This window comes from Eucalyptus grandis, chromosome 1, assembly GCF_016545825.1.
Source record: "Eucalyptus grandis isolate ANBG69807.140 chromosome 1, ASM1654582v1, whole genome shotgun sequence".
In the NCBI taxonomy this organism is placed as follows: Eukaryota; Viridiplantae; Streptophyta; class Magnoliopsida; order Myrtales; family Myrtaceae; genus Eucalyptus; species Eucalyptus grandis.
This window is the reverse complement of record NC_052612.1, coordinates 34,301,049-34,320,771: the sequence shown is the minus strand read 5'-3', so window position 1 is coordinate 34,320,771 and position 19,723 is coordinate 34,301,049. Positions and strand designations below refer to the sequence as shown.

Here is a 19,723-nt window from a genome sequence, read left to right as displayed (position 1 = left end):
ATGGAGGCATCCATGATAACGAACGGCGGTGCTGTGACCGTGAAGAAGTCACAACCCGTCTTGGTCCAACCGGAATCAGCCACACCCAACGGATTTTACTTCCTGTCCAGCCTCGACCAGGCTATTCCCATCACTATGCAAGCGATATATTGCTATCAGAGAAGCGGAGACAACGTCGGAGACGTGCTGAAAAAGGCTTTAGCCAAAGTCTTGGTTCATTATTACCCGCTCACCGGGAGGTTGGCTCCTACTCCTGAAGGTAAGCTCGCTGTGGCATGCACCAAAAGGGGCGCGACCTTCATCGAGGCCATCGCAAACTGCGATATCAAAATGTTGGGCGACGTTCGAGTTCCCAAACTGGACATTTCAAGAAAGCTAGTTTGCACGGATCCTTCCATCATGGATTTATTAGAAGTTCCCCTTCTGACTGCTCAGGTATTGAAGAATCCCGGTTTTGTATGCATCTACGTTGACTAGAGTTGTGGTATAGGTTCTCCGTTAATCAATTATTGCCGACGAGAATTAGGTTGATTATATTGAGCTCCTGGGAAAGAGAAGGCGACCCACCCCAAGCTCAACGGTGGCGCAATCGTTACCCAGTTAAAATTGTTATTTGCCTTGTGTTTCAACCGGCATGGGATGGGTTAAGTAAATATAGTGACATTCTGTGGAGAAATTGCAACTTAGTTTCTATATGTTTGGCTTATGTTCTTGTCCTTATAGAGATTGTTTGGCTGCGTTTGGCAACCACTTTACAAAGCTCTTTGGACTTCTAAGGCCCTGTTTGGTAACCATCCAAACATGGCCAAATTTTGATTTTTTGTTCCCACAATCAGTTTGGGTTTAGAATTGCGTTTGATAAAATTTTTGTTCTCCGGAACAGATTGAGAGTGGAATCAAGAATAATAATAATAAAAAAAGTTGATTCTTGTTCTAGAATTAGAATTGAGAATCAAAACCAACAACTCTTCTTATTCCCTTTGGCCATCTCGCGACTGCCATCCACCACCATTTGTCGTCGCTAGCCGCCGTTCGCCGCCGCCGGTCGCTATTTGTCGGAGGCTCACCAGGCCAGGCCGAGGTCCGGCGAGCTCGCCGGAGGCAAGCCTTGCGACGCCCAGCCCCATCGATGGCCGGGCGGGCCTCACCCGGCCTCGGCGAGGCGGCCTGGCTGGGGTGAGGCTCGGCCGACAAGGGCCATCACCCGGCCTCGGCGAGGCCGGTCGCTACCGGCGAGGCTCGGCCGACAAGGGCCAGCCTCGCCGAGGGTTGACGATGCTCGTGAGTGAGGTCGCCGGCCACAAGAAGAAGAAGAAGAAGAAGAAGAAGAATATGAGAAAAAGGAACAAAGAAAAGAAAAAAAGGAAAAAGTAAAAAAATTATTTAAAAATTAAAATAAATTAATTTGGAATAGAATTAATGAGCACGGTACCAAATGGCTTAAAATGTTTAGAATCAGTTCTTGGGAACAGAATAAAAAAGAATCATTTTTTATCAGAATCTACTCTCGGGAACAAAATCATTACCAAACGCACCCTAAAGGTCCTTGGGCAAATTCAAGTGTGTTTTGGGGCGTTTGGCAAAAAAATTCAAAGCCCCTTTACAAAATGTCAGCCTTGTGAAGGCTGAAAGCCTAAGGTAGGTTGGGGTCGCCTTGGGCTTTCAAAGCATTCTCGAATCTTGAGCCAAGGGTTTAAAAAAAAAATTCTTCCCAAATTATCCTCGTTGATTTTTCATTTTTTCGGTTTTGCCCTACTACTATTCATCGTCTTCTTCTTCTTCTTTCACGAGCGATCGCCGGTGAAGGGCAGGCAGTTGCCGGTGACCGTCACCCAGATGACCGTCGTCGGGGGGTGGCGTGACCGAAGCTCGGGGGGGCGGGGTGGCGATCGCCGCGCCTTTTGGGTTGCGGCGAGGTCTGGGTCGCCGCGACCTAGATTTGGGGTGGTAGGGTCATGGGAGGACCTTGCCGCCCCCGATCTGGGTCGCGCAACCTCGCCGCTTGACCCCGTCGCGACCCAGATCCTCCCGTGACCTCACTGCCCCAAATTTGGGGGCGGCGAGGTCCTCCCGTGACCTTGACGCCCGGATCTAGGTCGTCGAAGGTCAAGGCAGCATCGTGCGACCTCGCCGCCCCAGATCCAAGGTCATCGGAGGTCGAGGTAGCATCACGTGACGCTTGCGACGAGGTCCTCTTGTGACCTAGACACCCCGGATCTAGGTCGCCGGAGGTCGAGGCGGCGTTGCGCAACCTCGCCACCCCAGATCCGGGGTTGTGGGAGGTTGAGGCGGCGTCGTGCAACGCGTGTGACCTCGCTGCCACAGATCCTGGGTCGTCGGAGGTTGCCGGTGGTCACGACGGCCGCTTGCCCTTGCCGATCAAATGTTTTTATTTTTCTTTTGATAATTTTTTTTATTACAAAAGTCTTTTGTCCCCCAAACACCATTTTGCTCAAAAATACTTCACAAAATACTTTCAAATTACAATTTACCAAACACAATTTGAATTTTAAAAACATCTTTAACTCAAAAGTCTTTACATTTTCCTAAAAGTTTTGCCAAACACAGCCTTTTGTTTGTGCCTTTTGGGGGTAACAAGTCAAACTAATAATTTGTCGGAGATCATTGAATTACGAGTTTCCTCTCTCTCCCGTTCCATACAGATACGATAATTGCGGGATAAGTACACTAATGGTGCCATAAGTTGTGTACGGCGCTCACTTTGGTGCCAAAAGTTTCCGTCGGATCACTTAAGTGCCAAAAATTTGAAAAACGCTCACTTTGGTGCCAACTCCGACGAAATTGGCCGGAAATCCGACGTGACCTTTTTTATTAATTTTTGACGCCGACGTGGCTCGTCGAGAGCCGAGTCAGCATCCTAACACCAAAACGACGCCGTTTGGTGTCTCCCCCAATTCAAAACCCTAATCTCCGGCCGTCGCCGTCCTCGACGGTCCTTGCGCTCGGCGGCCACGGCTTCGACCCCGACCTCGACCCCAACCCCGACGATGGCCACTCAACGGCAGCGCTCCGACCTCGACCCCGACCACCCCGACGATGGCCACTCGGCGGCCGTAGCTCCGACCTCGACCTCGACCTCGACCCCGACCGCGACGATCGCCGCGGCTCAAACCCCGACCTCGACCCCGACGATGGCCACTCGACGGCCGTAGCTTCGACCCCGACCACGACCCCGACCTCGATGATGGCCACTCGGCGGCCGCAGCCGACCCCGACTCCGACCCCAACCCCGACGACGGCTATGGCTTCGACCTCGCCAAACCCTAATTTCTTCCCCATGTGAGCTAAACGGCGTCGTTTCCATGAAGCCATCCACGTAGGACGGCAAAACGACGTCGTTTTCTTAAGGAGGACCGAAAACGACGTCATTTAAAGGCTTATCAATTTTTTTTTTTTAAAAAAAAAATCATTTTGGCCGGAATCTTTCGCCGGAGGCCGGAATCTTTCGCCGGTGGCACCAAAGTGAGCGTTTTTCCTCCGATTTGGCACTTAAGTGATCCAACAGAAACTTTTGGCACCAAAGTGAGCGCCGTACACAACTTATGGCACCATTAGTGTACTTAGTTTGGGCATTTAATTAAAGTTGAGTATCATCAAAACAACTCAGTGATGGACACATAGACATGAAAATGGAGACTCGCGGACGCATAAAAGCTCGAAGGCATTTCATGTCAACTAAGCTCAATAATCAAAGTGGGAAATTTACCCCACACGAGCTCAAACTTCAATAAATAAAACAATATGCATATAAATTTAAATTTTTATAGGATATCGAATCTTTTTTTTATCTCTCCTCTCTTGATTTACATTTTTGTATATGCAGTACTTAGTAAATATTTTTTTTTCTTTGATCTTTGTTTCTCGATAAGGTGACAAGGTTCAGATGTGGAGGTTTTACACTGGGGATTGCCATGAGCCACTGCATAACCGACGGCGCAGGAGCCATGACCTTCATCAACTCCTGGGCCCAAACCGCCAGAGGCATTCCCATCACTGTTGTCCCTTTCCATGACCGGACGATCCTCAAATCGCGCGTCCCCCCTCAGATCAATTACACCTACAAGGATTTTGTCTCGATCACCGACGTCTCCGACATGGCCATGCTCTTTAAGCAACGACCCACGATCTACCAAGCCTTCCAATTTGACTCCCACAAGCTTGCAACCCTAAAGGGAATGGCCATGTCTGAGGACAACGTCACGAGCTGCACGAGCTTCACTGCCTTGGCGGCCCACGTGTGGCGGGCGCGTAGCCAAGCACTGAACATGAAGCCACGCCAACTCACAAAGCTTCGCATCATGGTTGACTTCAGGTCGAAGTTCGAGACGATGGCGTTGCCGGTGGGTTACTTTGGCAATGCCGTGACCACCGTGAGCTGTCTCTGCACGGCCAGCGACCTGGTGGAAAGGCCCATCTCCTTCGCCGTCGGGCAAATAAAGAATGCCATTGAGTCCGTGACGGAGGACTACGTGCGATCGAGGATTGACTATGAGGATGTCTATAAGCCTCAGCTCTTGTCGGTTGGCACTCTGGTAGTAAGTTCGTGGACGAGGCTGGCTTTCGACGCGGCAAACTTCGGTTGGGGAGCACCGGCACAGTTTGGTAGCGGTGGCCTGGTGGAGGAACTTGGCCTGTTCTTGCCGGAGGGGGAAGGGAAGAAGGGCATTGTGGTGATCTTGGGGTTGCCAATTTCAGCCATGAAAACCTTCCAAGAACTTGTCAAGGTGTAATGCGGGAGCCGGGAATTAACGTGGACGGTTTTAAAAGAATAAAGGTGTCTGATTCTTAATCTCAACATATAATTGTTGAGATGATTTTTGGGCTTTGCTAGTATAACAATTTTTGGATCACTATGAGAATCATAATTTATTATGAGTCACAAATTCATAAATGAATGGACCCTACAATAATATTTAATTATTTGTTATTTTATTTTTTTATCTAAAATATATTTTTATTTTCGAAATAAATTAAAGATTATCATCTAATCATTTCTAATGATTAATATATAAATATATCATAAATGTTACACTACGTAAGGAAATAATACAATATTGAAAATAATATATGACGAGATCATTATATTACTATAGTTTCCAATCCCTTGGTTGCTAGTAATTTTGATTGATGTCTTCAGATTCTTTTCCCTTGATTGATAAATCAATGGCTTTACTCCCCCCTCAAATTGGGTATGGTCGAATCCAGAATTTCCAATTTGCGACATAAGGTTCCAAATGTATTTCTTGACAATGGCTTTGTGAAGAGATTAGCAATTTGATGCATAGATGGAACATACTTAGTCACAAGTGTTCCGAGAGACATTTTTTCTCGCATCTAATGATATTCCAATTCGATATGTTTAGTTCTTGCATGAAACACTTGATTAATCGACATATCAAGTGCATTGATTTTATCACATAATAGTATTGATGAACTTGAGAGATGAACACCCAAATATCTCAAAAGGAATGATATCCAAGTGATTTAATGCTAGTGCATGATACTCTACCTCAGCATTAGATTGGGCAATCGTTTGTTACTTCTGAGCACTCCATGATATATATTTGCTACCTAAGAAAGTACAAAATCCAACTGTCAAACTTTGAGTTAAGCGGTGACCTGCCTAATCCGCATGACAAAAGGCATACAAGTCCGAAGTTGAAATAAATAAGATTTGCACACCTCAATATGTTGTGTCATTAACATAAAGTAAGATGCGCTTCACAATTTGAAACTAACTCATTGTAGGTTTGATGCATGAACTAACGGATAAAATTAACTATGTATGAAATATTTGCCCATCTAATTGTGAGACATTGAAGAGCAATACTTTGATATAACTTGGGATCCAAAAATAGTTTTGCATCTATACTTATTGACATTTAAAATTTTACAACCCATTTGGGATTGCATACAAATTGGGGATCGATTACAACTCCTAAACATAAATATTGGTTAAATTGCATATAAATATTATGAACATTTTACATCTAATGGTGTTAAGCCCACATAAATTTATATGGATTAGAACTAATGACTCATGCATGGAGGTCCGGAACAAGATTAAGCCCATACATATAGAATTCAGCCTAGTCCATGGTCGAGAATCGCATTGTGCCTTGAAGTTCACATGAATGTTGCTTTATAAGTAATAGGGACATATTGAGGACTGAGAGGGGAAGAGATATTGGGCATTAAATAAAAGATATTAGGCAATATATATTCATCTAAAGCAAGTATCTCAACAAAGGAATATACCCGCAGTCATATTCACGGCAAGATTGAAATGAAAGAGAGATAGAATTGACTAGAAGAGAAACCATATATTTGGCCATACAAGAGCATTATCTTCTAATTCCCCAAAAAGAAAGAGGAATCTATACACTTGGAAAGAAGAAATTATTTGCCTACTGAAGGAAAATAAAAAGCTGGGCTTATAGAAAGGAAAAGTAGGGCAATATCTCTCCTTGAGAAGAGAAATATTTGGAAACGCATTGGGCTCTCTTCTCGGCAAGAGCACACGAGGAATCCCCAAAGCCATCACGGCCTCGCCGGCTGCAGGTCAGCGTGCAAAGGCCCTCGCCAACAACCTTTGGCCCACCCAAGCCAAAATTAAAAAATAAGAAAATATAATAATATAATAAAAGAAAAGAAAAACAAAAAATTGTTCAAAAATGTTCACATCTATGTCAATCGTGCCAAATGAATGGCTGACATCAATGTTAGCGATTTCAAACCGAAATTAGCCGAATATATTTAATTAACAAAATGTGAAAATATTTATAACTAAATTGACTAAATTAAAATGTTTATGATGAAATTGATATAAATGTAATAAGTTTAAGACTTTTTCTTGTACTTTCCCCTCAAGGTTTATGTATCTCTTCAAGCATTTATTTCTTGCTTTGATTATTGAGTGTTAATGTTTTGCTCGCACATATGCATGATGACCCATTGCATATTAGTCACTTAAGACTTAAATTGATGAAGATTGCTTGCAAGATATTTTTTATAATAAAGATATAAGGTATTGAAAAAGTGTTGGATTTATTTAACGTTTCGTAAAAGTAGAGTGTAGGAACACTCTTACCTTTTTTTTTGGTCAAATCCCACATTTTACTTAATTATCCCATAATATATTGATGGGGACTTATAAATAAAATAATTTGCATGTTAAATTTATTAAATCAAAACCCTAAAATTGTGATTGGCATTTGAAAGAATCCGTGCTAAGCTTTTAAGTTAATAATCCATTAACTTTCTTTTTTACGGTTAACCATTAAGGTCTCCACACGGCTCCTCATCAATTGCAATCGAATTGGTTGAGAATTATTTGTTGATTTTTTTTTTTTTACAATCTTTATTTAAAATAACGACTTCTACAGTTGACTTTAAGCACTAACCACCTGCCCAAATTGACATATGATCCGTCCGATAGATATATTTCAATTTCTCCTTTCCTTTTTCTTTATTATTTCGGTAGTATATCTTCACCCTTTCTCTCTACTGTTTCCTTTTATATATATTGATGGAACTACTCATCTCCTCAATGGTCACCCAATTAGATACTTCCTTGATTAAAAATGAAACTTAAGACTTTTATTTTATTTTATGTTTTATTTATACTTTTTCAGGAAATGAGAAAACTATAATTTTATGTCAACATCAGTATGCACCATATGATCTGCCACTTAAAGAAAACAAAAATTGCTTAAATCGAGGTTCTTGGTGAGTTTTGAGATTACTAAGAGCCCGTTAGATTGATTATTGCACAGGATGCTGTACCTATAATCGGGCTAGTCAAATTAAAATATTCTCATGAAAAAGTAAAAGAATAATGCCAAATAATTTTAAAATTGCGGTTTTCTCTTATTAACTAATTGAAGTTACCAATTCAATTTGTGGCAAAACTGTTCTCCAGGAAAAAAACTTACTCTCTTCTTTAATTGAATCTTCACCAACTGAAGTTTTGGAACAGTATTGATTTTTTTTTTTTTTTGCTTATGAATCATCTATTTAGTTATAAGAAATTAATGCATATAAAAGATTATGATACAAATTCTTCTAAAACTCTTCAGAAACAAGAATTAGTAGAATTTTGCAAGATAGGGTTGACAACTAAACGAAGAGTTTTATCTAAGAGTTTGTAATAGTAAATTTATAGGGATGCATGTTTGCTGGCCTGATAAACATTCTATCAAAAGGTTTCGCAGCTTATTTCGGCTGCGTTTAACAATCAATTTCCCAAAGGCCCTTCAGTAAATATAATTACAATTTGGCAATTCTTTTGGAGAGTCATGGGAAGATGTAATTGCATTTTCAAAGCCATCTAGAGTCTCGCCTAAGACAGGTCTTTAAGAGATCTATGAAACCCTGCTACATTTTTTTCCTTCTAATTTGACACTTGCTAAATTTTCAAAATTCTAAAACTACCCTTACCATTTTTTATTGTGTGCGTTGCCGACAATGCCAGATCTAAGAACAAGGCAACTTCGCTTGGGATCGCTTTAGGTCGATGCAACTTCAGGCGATAACCGTTGAGGAACACCTAAGGTTGGGAGACCTTAAGTGACGATCGTCAATGCCAGATCTGGCTTATCATTGGCCCAATCTCTTCTCCAGCATTCGACAAAGGGTTTGAGTTCATTTTATATACATATATACATACATATGTACGTACGTACATACCTACACACACATATACACATACATAAGTGTGGTTTTTCCAATACCTATATTCCCAATACACTTTCAAATTAAACTTTACCAAGCATGATTAGCACTAGGGGCAAATTTTACTTGGAACCTCAAACCTATTAGTCTGAACATGTTTATCATTTTTTGGGCACCTAGAACTTCCTTTGTTTATTCTAGAATCTAAAACCTACCCCGTTATAGGTTCAAGGGCCTATTCAAATTTCACATGTATTATTTATTGAACAATTGTAGTGAATCATTAACCTTAATGATTATCATTTGCTATTACAATCCATTGACCGTAACTAATATTTAGACACAAAAGAATCTGAAATATTAACAAAAGAAAAGCCTCAATCATGAAATAAAAATTTAGACTTGTGATTTTAGATTATCCACTCATCATTGGATGTTATGGAATACTCAGGATTGTGTGAAGACATAGATTAAGAAAACTACAAAAACTTATTTTAGGTTTGGGAAGGCGCAATAGAAATCCAATACCTTCACCTAGGGAGACTGCTAAAAAAGAGTTTAATTTCGATCCTATCAACATACTCAATTGAACCCACTAGGCCAACTAAGATATATTAACTGTTTTACACCAGTTATTCAATGTGAGGCTTTTCTAACATAGCTCACACATGTATCCTAACACTAGGTTCAAGTTACCTAGAACTAAGAACTTATCTATCGAAATAAGTTCATTTTTTTTGGAACTTGGAACGTACCTTACATATCTTGAAACCTAGAATCGAACAGATTCTTGTTAGTCCGATTTTCCAATTTTAGGTTCTATCCTGAAACTATACTCTTTCCTAATTTGCATTTTGAAAAATCGCTTTAATCTAATTTTGTTTTTTGCATTTTCTCAAAAGGTTTTTTCAAAAGTTCAACCAAATGCAGTCTTCAACCTGGACAAACCGAGAGACGAAACCAAACTCATGCATATTTCAATGAAACGAAATCAATCTACGCCACGTGAAAGTTTGCTTCCATTTCTAGTTGGAGTCAAGCCATCGGCTTGATTGCAGGCACCAGTAGCAGAGACCCCAGAAATGATTCCAAGACGGAGACGCGCATTCCCACACCACTGACGGCCCAATTGTATGAGACTTCCAAATGGCTACCCTTCGATTCCGAAAAGCTAGCCACCATCCGGAACTTGACAACGGTCGATGGTTATCTCGTGCAAGTTGGCAACATTCTCTACTACGAATCAATGCAAAAATTGAAAATTGTATATAACATTGGAAATCAATTCTTTGTCATTTTATAGTAGAAATATCAATTTTATCTAAATAATATATACACATGAAGAGTTTAAAGTAAGTTAATTACGTGAATATGGATTTTCATAAGTTGAATTAAATATAGAAGCATTTTAGTAAATGAATCAGATTGGGTTAGGTATGAAATATGGGTTACTAAATTCGTACTACATACAAACATATCAACTTAAGTTAAACCATTTTCGATTTGACACTTCCCAACCATTCGACGGCCCTAATCCCATGTAGCCTGGTGGATCGATATACTATGATGAAGCAAAAAGAAGTTGTCTCTATTTTAACTCTCTCTCTCTCTCTCTCTCTCTCTCTCTCTCTCTCTCTCTCTCTCTCTCTAGGTTTGTTTGTTGACCAAGAATTTGATAATACACGAATAATTGAAGGTTTTAATATATTTTGTGACCTTATAATAATGTAGGGGACAATTGAATGCCATCCTTTTATAATTGTTACAATATGCAAGTTGAGCCATCCTATCTTTTTAAGATGCCGATTGCGCATAATACAATGACCATAGATGCAATTGAAATCTGTACAATTTTCTTAATTAACTGCTTCATAAGTGTTCATAAGATACTCATTAACGTAATTCATCATAAGGAAAATAAGGTAAAAAAGGTTCCATCTTCGACATCATGTTAAAATAAAAATGAAAATAAAAACATGTTTGCCAGATTTTATAATTTGTTTGTTTATTATTTCTATTACACAAATAACATGTTATGGAAGCTGTCGAATATTATAATGACCATATCTTCTTCTTGGCCAATGTTGCTTAAAAGATTAAGTCATTTTAATATATGCACAAGCGACCTCGTCCACCATTCATTTGAGAGAATTGGTAGTTACAAGTCTCAAACCAAAGTTGGATGTGGTCACTTGTGTGAAGCTTGCTTCCCTTTGACCGTGTATGCACTGTTTTTACTGATTATTAATTCTGTAGTTTTTTGTCTTTTCGTACGATGCTGTAAAATTGCACTTGGCAATTTGTGTGGTAATCAAGGGTTTTTTGCAGTACCATGTGCGTTAGTCGCATGTGTCCGAACGATAATATAAGAATTCGGGCATCGTTAGGTATCACCGCCAAGCATATGTATTCTATATGTTGAAGAAAGAAGGCCATAAGTTTCAGGCTCCAGAGGCAACAAATTTCCACTTCTATATAAGGTCCTCAAATTTCCACTTCGACATGCAAGTGAAGCCATAAGTTCAAGCTTTCAGGTTCCATCTCTCTCTCTCTCTCTTTCTCTCTCAAGCATGTCATTTCCTCATCTCTTTAGATTGGTCTTTGGACTGTGATTACCCTAGTATTCTCTAGGTCGATCGACGAAGCACTTTTGGCCAAAAACCCATGAAGTATAAGGGCGATTTGCTGGAAATTTCCATAATTTCGGATTGGTATGGTCACGTAGACGTGGAGAATAGTATGATAAGATGATCAGTAGGGCAAGACTGGAATGTTCGCAAGTGACGGTTCCAAGTGAAAGAGAGGGTGTGTGTGCTGTCAGTGTCAGTAGTAAATGGAAGCAAAGATCATGTGATTGCTTCTCTTTTCGTTCTTCAAACTCCAAACTGAAAAACGCATGATCGTAGAAATAAGGTCGGATCACAAAGCCCGACAGCACCGAGGCAGCCGAAGGATCGGTTTGAAGCAAGTATAAAAGCGTTGACAAAGTGCGCGTCATAGTGAATACGTAAAACCGTAGTAATCCGCATAAACGTCTGCTTGAAGGGTTGCTTGCATTTTGTTTTAGGGTTTCCTGATTTACTGATCTATTATTTTCAACTTCGCGGAATAACAGAGTGATCGTTGAGATCGTGCTGTTTAGAAGTTCGATATCCCGCTACAGAGGATTCAACATGGTTTCGCAAACGGTAATAATCCACGTACATGTATAATCAAGGGCTCAACAACCCAAGATCGTATTATCTTCTTATACCTATGCTGATTTTCTTTCGTAGATTTTGCGCCATATCATTTCGCGGGGGTCAAGTCGATCGGGCCGGTTATTAATTCGAGGTTAATTTTTCTTCCCCTTCTCTTTTAATCACGCTCATGGAGCTAACTATTCACGCTATTCTGGTCTAGTGTATACATATTTTTCCTTCTTTTTTTTTTGGCTCGGTCAAGGAATGGTTGCACTTTATGTGCTAAATCCGCTATAAATGACATGCTTCGATTTATTTAAAATGATTCGCATCCTACCACATCAAGGGTTTCGGAGGGAATGACGTATAACCCCAGGAGAAGTCGCTTTTCCATTGCTTGCTTAGTCTACGGGAACACACAAAGTCCCCACACATTTTTCTACCCTTGCTATTGATTTTGGTAAAAAATTATTAAAGTGGCCGGCCAATGTTGATGTCACACTTTTTAATATTTTTTTAATTTTAATTTAATTCTTTTTTTACTTTTCTCTTTTCTGTTTTTTTGGGGGTGGTCTGGGTTAGGGCCAGCCAACCCTTGCCGGCCCTGCGTGAGGGCTTAGCCACCCTTGCCAGATCTGGCCAGGCGAGGCCGACAACCTCGCTCAAGGCCCTCACCTAGCCGAATTCGACGAGGGTGTCGTGGTCCTCGCCCTCACCCTCGTCCAAGGCCGGTGAGGGTCAGCTACCCCTTGTCTATGTCTAGTGAGGGCCACTGGCCCTCGACTATGGCCTGCAAAGGTCGGTCAATAACCCTCGTCAGCCCTAACCCCAAATTCAAAAAAAAAAAATAAAAATCCACAAAAATTATTAAAAAAATATTAAAAAGTGCTATATTAACGCCAACCGGTCACGTCAATAATTTCCAGTCAAAATTAACTGGATTGATTCAATTGACAAGAAGTAAACAGATTTATTATTGAATTAACAAAATTGAAAACTTTATAATTGAATTGATAAAAGTGTAATAAGTTTATGATTTTTTAGATAATTTTTTCATTAATGATGTGGTTGGTAAAAATGCATTTGTTGTCATTGTCTTACCTAACGAATCTTGAATTTGGAAAAGTGCAGGTGTTATCCCTCATCAATGGGAATCGAATTTCAGTGATGCATCCAACGCTTAAATCGCAATATACACGGTTCCATGTTGTTGGTCGTACTATAGAAAAGCAATTACATTGTTTTCGCATGGGTCATATATACGCTATTTAGATAAACTACGAAGGATAACGACGTTAGACCTATAAAAAAAACTCATATAAATGTTAATTTTATCTATAAAAATAACTCATAGAAATGTTAATTTTATCTATGTCAACGGCTGTTAAGATAAATAAATGCTGCCAAATGAGCAGGTATAACCACTAGGTTATGTATCCAAATCTATAGGGGTGACTTGTTCATCTCTCACACGACTGGTGATGCGGACATGACAGCACTTCACCTACTTCCCCAATTTCTTTCTTTTGAACGTTCGTTTGACAGACCTATCTCAGCTTAAGCTCCAACTTATGTGACTTTAATTTTAGTCAGTCAATGGACTAAATTAATTAGATCAAGCACAATCACATTTTAAGAAGTAGCCACATTAATTAATGTAAATTCTCGTGCAACTTTCAAAGTGTGATTGGTTTATCATCATACATTATATGACCAATTAGGGTAAATCCGCACTATATATATATATATATATATATATATATATATATATATATATATATATATTTTTTTTTTTTTTTAGTGGTGGACCTTCTTGTCATGGACTCACGGGTTCCAACAATGCGTAGGCTTTTCGACGGCGACGGAAGCATTGGCGGTCAATGGCAGCGCGTTGGCTGTGCGTAAGTTCGAGCCCATCGTGGTCCAACCCGAGTCCAAGACCCCAGACGGGTCCTACTTCCTGTCAAGCCTCGATCAGGCAATTCCGTTCACCATGAAGACGATCCACCGCTACGAGAAAGGCGGTGACAACGTCGGGGACGTGCTCAAGCAGGCTCTGTCCAAGGCTCTGGTCCATTACTATCCGCTTGCAGGCTCCATGGCCATAAGCCCGCAAGGGAACTTCATGGTGGACTTGACGCAAAAGGCCGCGCCGTTCGTGGAGGCGGAGGCTGACTGTAGCCTGGACGTGCTCGGCGACGTCCGCATTCCCAATCCCGCCGTGACAAACAAGCTCACTTACTCCGATCCCAATGCCAAGAACATACTCGAAACGCCATTGCTATCTGCACAGGTCGAGAGAACAAAACCTAAGAACACGTCACTTTGATCCTGGTACTTTGCATCGCGCGGTGTCTGTATCCATAACGTATCTATCTGCATCATACTTTTCAAAATCAGGTGACGAGGTTCAAGTGCGGAGGATTCACCCTGGGCGTCGGAATTAGCCACAGCCTGGCCGACGGCCCCTCCGGGATGAACTTCATCAACTCGTGGGCCGAAATCGCGAGGGGGAAGCCAGTGTCCGCTGTCCCTTTTCTTGACCGAACTCTGTTGAAATCGCGGATGCCTCCTCGGACCAAGTACCCCTACGACGACTTCGTCGAGATCACCGACACGTCCGACATGGAACAGCTGTACCAAAAAGATCCCATGGTGTACAAGCTCTTCTCCTTCGACCCCGAGAAGATTGCGGCCATAAAGAAACTGGCACTATCTGACGGGAAGCTGAAGAGCTGCTCGAGCTTTGCGGCCGTCTCGGCGCTGGTGTGGCGCGCGCGGAGCAAGGCGCTGAAGATGAAGCCTCAGCAGCTGACGAAGATCCGCATGCTGGCCGACGTTAGGTCCAAGTTCGAGAAGCCGTTGCCCCAGAATTACTTCGGCAACGCCGTGGTGACGACCGCGGGCCTTGCCACCACGGGGGAGCTCTGTGAGAAGCCGATCTCGTTTGCCGTCGAGCAGATACAGAAGGCGGTCGAGTGCGTGGACGAGGAGTACGTGTGGACGAGGATGGCCTTCGGGGACACGTACAGGCCACAGCTCTCGTCGGTCGGCACGCTGGTGATCAGCTCATGGACGAGGTTCGACTACAGCATGTCGAACTTCGGGTGGGGCAACCCGTCGCAGTTCGGGTGCGGTGACCTGGGGAGGGAACTGTGCGTGTTCATGCCGGAAGGGGAAGGGAAGAAAGGGATCGCGGTAGTGCTGGTCTTGCCGCACTCGGCCATGAACACCTTTGAAGAGCTGGTCCAAATTTAAGGCCTAGACAAGAGATTATGCGCTTAATCGTCTTTGCTTATTCCAAAAAATAATTAAGAATTTGTGGTTTTTTTTTTTTTTTTAATGTGGCGATAAATTTCTTTCGGTGTAAGCATTGAATTATACATGTGTCTGGCGAGGGGCACGTCAACGTTGTTTAATATTTGAATTGAATATATGTTTCTTTATTAATATTGTCTTTGGATGAAAATATTCTCTCTTGGGCTATTGGAGAGGGGCAATCTGTAGTCGCTCCTTACAAAATTAGAAATATCAGACGTTCACGTTTGAATCTCCATGAGCTAAATCCACGTCCCCACCACTTAGCAAGCAATCAATCAATCTCTCTCGTACGCTACCGTCGACGACATCCCCGGCGAGGTGGAACTCCAGGCCATGTTGCCTGAGAGATAGCCATCGCCGTCGAGACCTCAGGCGGCCGGGCTGAGGTTGCAGACAGTAGGCCTAAGACTCCAACTGAGGCCTTCTTCTACTGGTAGTGGTGATGGAAAGTAAACTTTGGGATTAAAGTAAGTGAGCATCACAAATTACGCCACAAATTTCTTTGGGATATGTTTAGTAGAAGTCCTAAAACTTGTGCAGAAAGTGCAATTGAGTCCTAAAACTTACAAAGAGTTCAATCAAGTCCTAAAACTTGTCCAGAAAGTGCAATTGAGTCCTAAAACTTACAAAGTTCGGTCAAGTCCTAAAACTTGTCAAGTTTGTTCAATTAAGTCTAAAGTTAACACCGTTAAGAAAGTTAACGGAAATTGCTAACGTGGCGCGTCATATTTTAAATGATTTTTTTTTTTTATTTTTCAAATGGCTTTTTAAAATTATTTTTTATTCAAAATCTTTAAAAATTAGATTAAAAACTAAAAAGGAAAATCTAAATTTATTTTAAAAAAAATCTAAATTTATTTAGAAAAACAAAATTGTTCAAAAAAAAAAGGACGGTGGACTTCCGCCGCCGCCCATCGCCGGAGGGCCGGCGACCATCGCGGCCTTGGGCGGGGTGGCGGCCCTCACCGGGAGCCGGCGGCCGTCGCCCGCCCGGGCGAGGCCTCGTTGGCCCTCACCGGGGAGCCGGCGACCGTCGCCCGCCCAGGGCGAGGCCTCGTTGGCCCTCGCCGGCCCCGAGCGAGGGCCGACGAGGCCTCGCCTGGCGGGCGACGGTCGCCGGCCCGGTGAGGGCCGGCCACCCCACCCGGGGCCGGCGATGGTCGCGGCGCCCTCCGGCGATGGGCGGCGGCGGAAGTCCACCGACCTTTTTTTTTTTTGAACAATTTTGTTTTTCTAAATAAATTTAGATTTTTCTTTTTTTTTAAATAAATTTAGATTTTCCTTTTAGTTTTTAATCTAATTTTTAAAGATTTTGAATAAAAAATAATTTTAAAAAGCCATTTGAAAAATAAAAAATCATTTAAAATATGACGTCAGCGCCACGTCAGCAATTTCCGTTAACTTTCTTAACGGTGTTAACTTTAGGACTTAATTGAACAAACTTGACAAGTTTTAGGACTTGATTGAACTCTTTGTAAGTTTTAGGACTCAATTGCACTTTCTGGACAAGTTTTAGGACTTGATTGAACTCTTTATAAGTTTTAGGACTCAATTGCACTTTCTGCACAAGTTTTAGGATTTCTGCTGCACATATCCCAATTTCTTTTATGGAAACTTGAAAACCTTATCATTTAGTTTTCTCTCAATGTTCTGCTGGCACGGGAGAATTGAGTCGGGTTTGGATCGAACTATGGTCCAATCCAAATAGACTCATTTAGTAGTTTTGACCCATTTTTATGCAATAAAAATGAATGACTCATATCCAACTTGTATTAGACCCGACTCATATTACTAAAATATTTCCATACTTAACCCAATCTACGAAAACTCAAAGTTAGACTGATGTGAGAGTATAGAATGAGTGAGCGTGAGATTGAGTAAAAGTGACTGAAAAGAAACTCGTAGAAACAAGAAATGTTCAAGTAAGTTGTAAACCCGTTTATGACCCATTTAACACTTATATTATGTCTAAACTCATTTATGATTAATTTACTCAACATAATTGACCAATTTATATCTCATTCAACATCTATATGGATTAAGAAATGTATTTAAGACCCATTTTGACGGATCTAGCCTTACTCAGTTCACATAATATAAGGGAAAAGTGTCAAAAAAGCCTTAAACAAGTTATATTGTGTTAATTTAATTCTAAACTCTTTGACTTAGCGTCAATTTAATCATAAACTATTTGTCTTAGTGTTAATTCAATTCCTTATGCTATTTTTGACTGAATATTGTTAACATGGATGCCGATTGGCATACATCATACATCAGGGCTAATACGGACAACTTTTAATAATATTTTAATATTTTACAAAAAAAATTATTTTATTACCTTTTTTTTTTTTTTTTCCTTCTTTTTTCCTCTAGCCAATCACCAACCACTAGTGAGGTTAGGCCTTGCCCATGGCTAATGAGGGCGAGCCTCACTAGCCCAATGCAAAGGTGCTTGTGGCCAATCGTCAAGGACTAGTGACTAACGAGATGAAGAGGAAGAGAAAAGAAAGAAAGAAAAGAAAAATAAATTTAAAATAAAAATAAAAATAAAAATAAAATATTATTAAAATTGTTCAAGCCAGCGCGTCAGTATCACATAAGCCAATTGGCATCCATATCAGGAATATCCAATCAAAATTAGCCAAAATAACTTAATTGGCACTAAGTCAAAATTTTTATAAATAAATTGACACAATTAAAATGTTTATGACTAAATTAATATGAATGCAATAAGCTTAGGACTTTTTTGATATTTTTCCCCATAAAAATAATGTCTAGCTCTAGCTTAACCTTCCTTTTATTGAGCATTTTTGGTGCTATAAACCTTTTCTCTCGGGAGTAATCTCCGTGAAAGAATTTTTTGTTCTTTTTTTACTTAAACAAGTCATACATCTTTTTCTTTTTCTTTTTGTCACAAGACGAAAACATAGTAAATATTCGAGATACGCATCTAATGCAAGTGTATGCCTATATATAGTATTCATGTAAATCATAAGATTTTTATGTCTAAAACCTTTTTTAACTTAAACAACGTCAAAACAAGGGATCGTCACTAGTTTGAGTGAGACACATGCGTTAATGAGATAAGATAGTTGGAAGGTGTCATTTTCTTTACCAGATAATTAATATGTTCTATTCTAATTATTCATTTCCGCACTTGATGGAGCGCCTCCTCGAACACTTGTGATCCCGCTACAAGAAACCAACATGCTTTCACGCACGTATCTAGAAACCCGACATCGTATCAAGAATCAAAGTGCACGTAACCAAGGGTTGAAATATAAGTTCATAGGTTATTTTTCCACGTCTTTTCCCATGGCAGAGTAGATATGGCTGCACACTCGTTCTTTCGGTAGTAATCTCTCTGAAACAATTTTTTGTTCTTTTTTACTTAAACAATCCACTCATCTTTTTTTTTTTTCACAAGATGAAAACATACTAAATCTCCGAGATATGCATCTAATGCAAGCATATGCCCGTTTTCACCCCCTGTCTAAACTTTTGGGACCTTTATATAGTATTCATGTAAATCATACGATTTTTATGTCTAAACCTTTTTTAAAAAACTTAAATAGTGTCACAAACAAGGGATCCTCACTAGTTTGAGTGAGACGCATGCGTTAATGAGGTAAGACATTTGGAAGGTGTCATTTTCTTTACTAGATAATTAATGTGTTTTATTATAACTAATTATTTCCCAACTTGATGAAGCGCCTCCTCCATCACCTATAATCCCGTTGCAAGAAGCCAACATACTTTCATGCACATATCTAGAAATCTGACATCGTATCAAGAATCAATGTGCGCATAGCCGAGGGTTGAAATACAAGTTCATATATTCTAGTACTTCGATTGATTTCATAGGTTATTTCCCACGTCTTTTCCGTGACGAAGTAGATCTGGCTGCGTACTCGTTCTTCGAGGTTGATTCCCCCAACCCCGCCCCCCCGGTGGCTCCCCGGCGGGCGGATCCTCATCTTCCCCATGGATCTTATCTTTTAGTCATTTGAAAATTCTCAATATCCTTTTGAGTTCAACCAGTGGGGTTGATCGTGTTTTGTCATGACGTGCCTCTTCACATAAGCCAGAACAGCCAAGTCATAACTCTTGATTATTTATTTACGTGATGTAGATTCTTTAATTATTTATTTATTTTTATCTTTGGAAATATGAAAAATAGCGCGGGCAGCATCCAAAAATAAAAAAAAATATGAAGAATAACGCGGGGTCTCCCATCCAAGCAGAGCAGAGCGCCCGCCTGATTCCTTTCTCGAGCAGGTCCCTTGATCTTATCTTTTATTCGTTTGAAAATTCTTGTTATCTTTTTGAGTTCGACCAATGAGGTTGATGGTGTTTTGTCATGGCGTGCCTCTTCTCACGTAAGCTGGCACGGCCGAGTCAGAATTCTTGATCACTTATCTCGTTTGGCACGTCGTTGCCCTGTCAAATCAATTAATGGTTGTCATCGTCTGGTTTATTACCAAGGACCTGCACGCCACCGACATCAGGGTTGGTGGGGAGGATAA

General features: G+C 40.8%; 2 protein-coding genes across 2 annotated transcripts; both read left to right on the top strand.

The window, feature by feature from the left end:
- Positions 1 to 4,751, top strand: LOC104454602 (omega-hydroxypalmitate O-feruloyl transferase). Its single transcript, XM_018877113.2, has 2 exons — positions 1 to 435; positions 3,891 to 4,751. The coding sequence occupies exons 1-2, from the start codon at positions 1 to 3 to the stop codon at positions 4,749 to 4,751; spliced, it is 1,296 nt and encodes a 431-aa protein (XP_018732658.2).
- Positions 4,752 to 11,127: 6,376 nt separating this feature from the next.
- On the top strand, positions 11,128 to 15,306 carry LOC104434553 (omega-hydroxypalmitate O-feruloyl transferase). The gene is made up of 5 exons (XM_010047458.3): positions 11,128 to 11,228; positions 11,810 to 11,882; positions 11,970 to 12,027; positions 13,724 to 14,169; positions 14,277 to 15,306. The coding sequence occupies exons 2-5, from the start codon at positions 11,868 to 11,870 to the stop codon at positions 15,132 to 15,134; spliced, it is 1,377 nt and encodes a 458-aa protein (XP_010045760.1). The 5' UTR covers positions 11,128 to 11,228; positions 11,810 to 11,867; the 3' UTR covers positions 15,135 to 15,306.
- Positions 15,307 to 19,723: the final 4,417 nt, after the last annotated feature.

Bases quoted from the DNA above. Each gene is read 5' to 3' on its own strand.
- LOC104434553 (XM_010047458.3), top strand. The intron at 12,028-13,723 runs GTTAATTTTTCT...AACAATGCGTAG, and splicing joins GGGCCGGTTATTAATTCGAG to GCTTTTCGACGGCGACGGAA. The intron at 14,170-14,276 runs GTCGAGAGAACA...TTTCAAAATCAG, and splicing joins CGCCATTGCTATCTGCACAG to GTGACGAGGTTCAAGTGCGG.
- LOC104454602 (XM_018877113.2), top strand. From the start codon at position 1: ATGGAGGCATCCATGATAACGAACGGCGGTGCTGTGACCGTGAAGAAG. The intron at 436-3,890 runs GTATTGAAGAAT...TTTCTCGATAAG, and splicing joins TTCCCCTTCTGACTGCTCAG to GTGACAAGGTTCAGATGTGG.